Below are 3,668 nucleotides of genomic sequence, written 5' to 3'. Positions count from 1 at the left end.
CTAATCATAACACTTTCATTGTACAGAGCAAAGAACATTTTCACTGACAGTCTAGATCAAGCACTCTCAAAAACTCCCATTGAAATCACTGAAGCTGTTTACACTATGAAATTAATATCTTACAGATTCGTACACACATTTGCACTTATATATTCATATATATTATTATTCATTCGGCGAGCGAGTGAAGAAAACACAGGCATTTTATCGATGACTCATCTGAACACCCTGATTGGCCGATCATTGCATTCATAAGCTCAACAACATTGTGTGTAATTGGTTATAATGTGCAGCGCTGTAAAAACGCGTCTGTATCTGGCTCAGCGCCAGCCAGCGAAGGCAGATTTGAATTTAGCAGCTGATGATATGACGCACTGAACGTTATAATCACGCAGTGTGATTGGCTATTTTTTGTCTTTTGGAAGCTGCATTCAAAATCCACTTGGCTCAAAAATCTGAGGGGGCACGTCCGTTTACAACAGTGAGCTCAAGCTAGATTAAAGTGATTATTATGTTTTGAATATGGATATTTATTTACAGGAGGCTTTTGTTCACCCCGTGAGAGACTTTTTTATGGATGGGCGCTTTTTATTTCACTTATTTTGGACTGAAGCACTGCAACACCGGCTTGGAATAGCCAGGACAATTTTTAATCTAACTCTGACTGGATTCGTCTGTAAGAAGAAAGTCATATACACCTAGGATGGCTCTGGGGTGAGTAAAAACAGCCTAATTTTCATTTTTGGGTGAACTAACCCTTTAAAGTGATTATAATGTCTAGGCTGTTTTATGATATAATTCATTATATTTTAGCTCATAATGGTATGATAATGATCATAAACTATCATAACCATTTTAAAAGTTGTTCCACTGTATGAAGCTGACTTGAAGCTCACTGCCCCACTTTATTTAACATATTAAGCTAAAAGTAGACTATTTAAAATAAATCCTCAGAAATAATTAGATATCGTTTTCAATAATTTAGTTGAAAAAAAAATGTTTTCAAAAATGTGGTACAAAAGCAATGCAGACATTAAAAATGTTTTTTAAGTAAATGATGTTATTTATTATAAAGTGTTACATGTAGTTTTTGTTTGGTGAGCGTCTAAATAGTAAGGTTCCTCTGCAAAAGTTAAAAACTTCTACACTACGATCTACGATGAGGTAAATAAAATGTTTTCAGAATATTGATATAAAAAGAAGAATATTAAAGAAGTAGGATATTCTATTATTTTTTTTAAATAGGCCTACTAAGAAAATCAAGTTAAGCTTTAATCATAACAGTTATGACTTGGCATATTTGCTTATATAATCAATATTAATTAAATGGAGCATTATTTAATGCTCCATTTAATTAATATTGATTAAATGCTCCATTTATTTAATAATGCTCCATTTAATCAATATTAATTAAATGGAGCATTATTAAATAATGTACAATGATAAAATAAATATATTTACATTCCTGTATTTTAATGTAAATTGTCTTTAAAAATAGATTTTAGAAAGAAAAGCATAAGCATGTTAAAAGCCTAATCTGACATCTGCAGGTCACTTCAGAGGCATACATCCATTAGGCAAAGGTAGGCGACCGCCTTGGGCCCCCAAAAGCCAAGGGCCCCCTAAAATGCTTTTCATATAGGATATGCGCATTAAGTGCGGACACGCGAACGTTTTTCAGAACAGAGCAACATAAAAATCAGAAAAAGCAGCTATACAATTATAGGACAAAGTTTTACATATATGCCATTATAATTAGTGTTTTATTTTTTAACTGTACGTAATTATAATATAAAACGCAAATTATAATCGGGCCTTCCATCGATTATAGTGATGAAAAAATGACTCACCGTCTCCTATTGGATGTGCCTTTAGAGAGAAATGCAGGGATTACATAATGAAAGAGTTTATTTTATTAGGAGTCTATTTTCGATTTGAATTATTTCGTTTTAAAGTAGTAATTTAAAGCTTTCTATACTCTTGATATATGTATTTTAGGTGTGTAAATGTATAATTGCCTTTTCATTATTTTTTTATTTTAATTTAGTTTTATTTAAATTTGTAGTTAAAACAACTAAAAATAAATGTATTTTAAAGTTTAGAATTAGACAACCTTTGCACACATGCTTACGCTGAAAACAACAAAATGGAACCTCAAGGTTGATCTAGGAAAATGTGTGCAAATGTATATAGGGCCCCATTCCTATATTTTGCCTGGGGCCCCCAATTCACTAAATCCGCCCCTGCCTATAACATTTGATAGGCTACACTACATGGAGAAACTACGGGGTGATTTTGCCCCCCACCTTTTAAATATCTGGGGCAGTTTTGCCTCAAGCCCCGGTTAATGTCTGCCCCTGATGCACAGTGTTTTTCTGCTGGTGCAGTAATGGTCTTCTGTGGAGCGGTGTGGTCTGGGGGGACAGGGACCACTAATCGGACTGCAGCAATCAGAGCAGCCGCAGACGGTCCAGCAGAGGAAACGGCGTCATGGGAACGGACCGGGGTTCCGCGGGGACCGTTATCAGATCGCACTCTCTGTGCACTCAGACAGGAAACGCCACATGAGCGCAAATATCTGTGTGATCAGTACTCGCGTTCGTAAACTTCATTTTAAACGAACGAACGCAAAACAACGGGATGTTAATCCTTGTTCAAGTCTCACCTGCTAATATGTCAAATCAATGGCATTTTTGACGAAGTATAGTTTAAAAATTTTTTACGAATTTTGTCACAGATGTCCGAGCTGCGTGTGTCCAGTCAACGAAGCGAGATCGGTCTGAGGCCACACACAGATATCTCGCGCCGCGGGCTGTTTGCTCGTGTTTCTCGGTCCCTCATATGCCACTTAATGTTCTTTTGAACACACATCCCCTTTTTAGTCACGGAAACACAATTTATGGCTATTATGCCGCATTATAGATTGCATCTACAGAAGCCAATAGTTGTTGCCGAGAGATATGTGATTCAAGGGGCCACAACTCAACACAAACAACCTGAAAGAGCTAAGACTAAAGACACGAAAAACATGTTTGTTAATGTTTCATTCGTCATTCAATTATTGTTAAGAGGATCAAACTATAAAAAGAAACGGGACAAAACAAAACATCCAATCCCGAGTAGGACTGGACCACCCAGAATCAAAGAGTGAATGAGTGACTAGAGTTTGTTGATCACGCCCCGGGTTCAGACGTTTACAGTAGTTCCAGTCATGTACGCCCATTACATGAGCATCTGAGCAGCAGCCGGTCACTTCCCCAACACACACTCACAAACACTTCTCATGAGAGCTGCTTCATTTGTCTTGGCCAGCTAGAGCCTTTATTATTACTAGAAACCATAAAGGCTTGCCACCCTGGACGTCTGATGATGTTTGACAGCTCGCAATATCCTTATAACTGTTTTAACTATGATGGAGAAGGATACCCCTCATGTAGCACTGATGAAGAGAAGAAAGTGTGTCGACCAGCTTACAGGTATTTCATTATTATTATTATTATTTGTTAATGTTGTTGTTTTTATATTATATTATATTATATTGTATTATATTATATTATATTATATTATATTATATATAAAAGTAGTAATAATTTACTAATTTATTAATAATTTAGCACATTTATTTAGCACGTTTACAATAATTTAGTAAATTAAATTAAATAGTAGTT

At 35.6% G+C, this 3,668-nt stretch overlaps 1 protein-coding gene across 1 annotated transcript in view; it reads left to right on the top strand.

Annotated features, from left to right (window-relative positions):
- The first annotated feature begins 3,358 nt into the window (after nt 1-3,358).
- The window catches only part of LOC107731394 (forkhead box protein L1-like), a 1,575-nt gene continuing 1,265 nt past the window's right edge, over nt 3,359-3,668 (top strand). Inside the window, exon 1 of the mRNA XM_016542450.1 lies at nt 3,359-3,476. Within this exon, the coding sequence (XP_016397936.1) occupies nt 3,367-3,476 (110 nt within the window). The 5' untranslated portion in view covers nt 3,359-3,366. The remainder of the gene's footprint in view (nt 3,477-3,668) is intronic.

This window comes from Sinocyclocheilus rhinocerous, unplaced genomic scaffold (assembly GCF_001515625.1).
Source record: "Sinocyclocheilus rhinocerous isolate Xijiao unplaced genomic scaffold, SAMN03320098_v1.1 scaffold1390, whole genome shotgun sequence".
In the NCBI taxonomy this organism is placed as follows: Eukaryota; Metazoa; Chordata; class Actinopteri; order Cypriniformes; family Cyprinidae; genus Sinocyclocheilus; species Sinocyclocheilus rhinocerous.
Note: the sequence above shows the minus strand (reverse complement) of the source record. Positions and strands in the feature narration are given on the sequence as shown.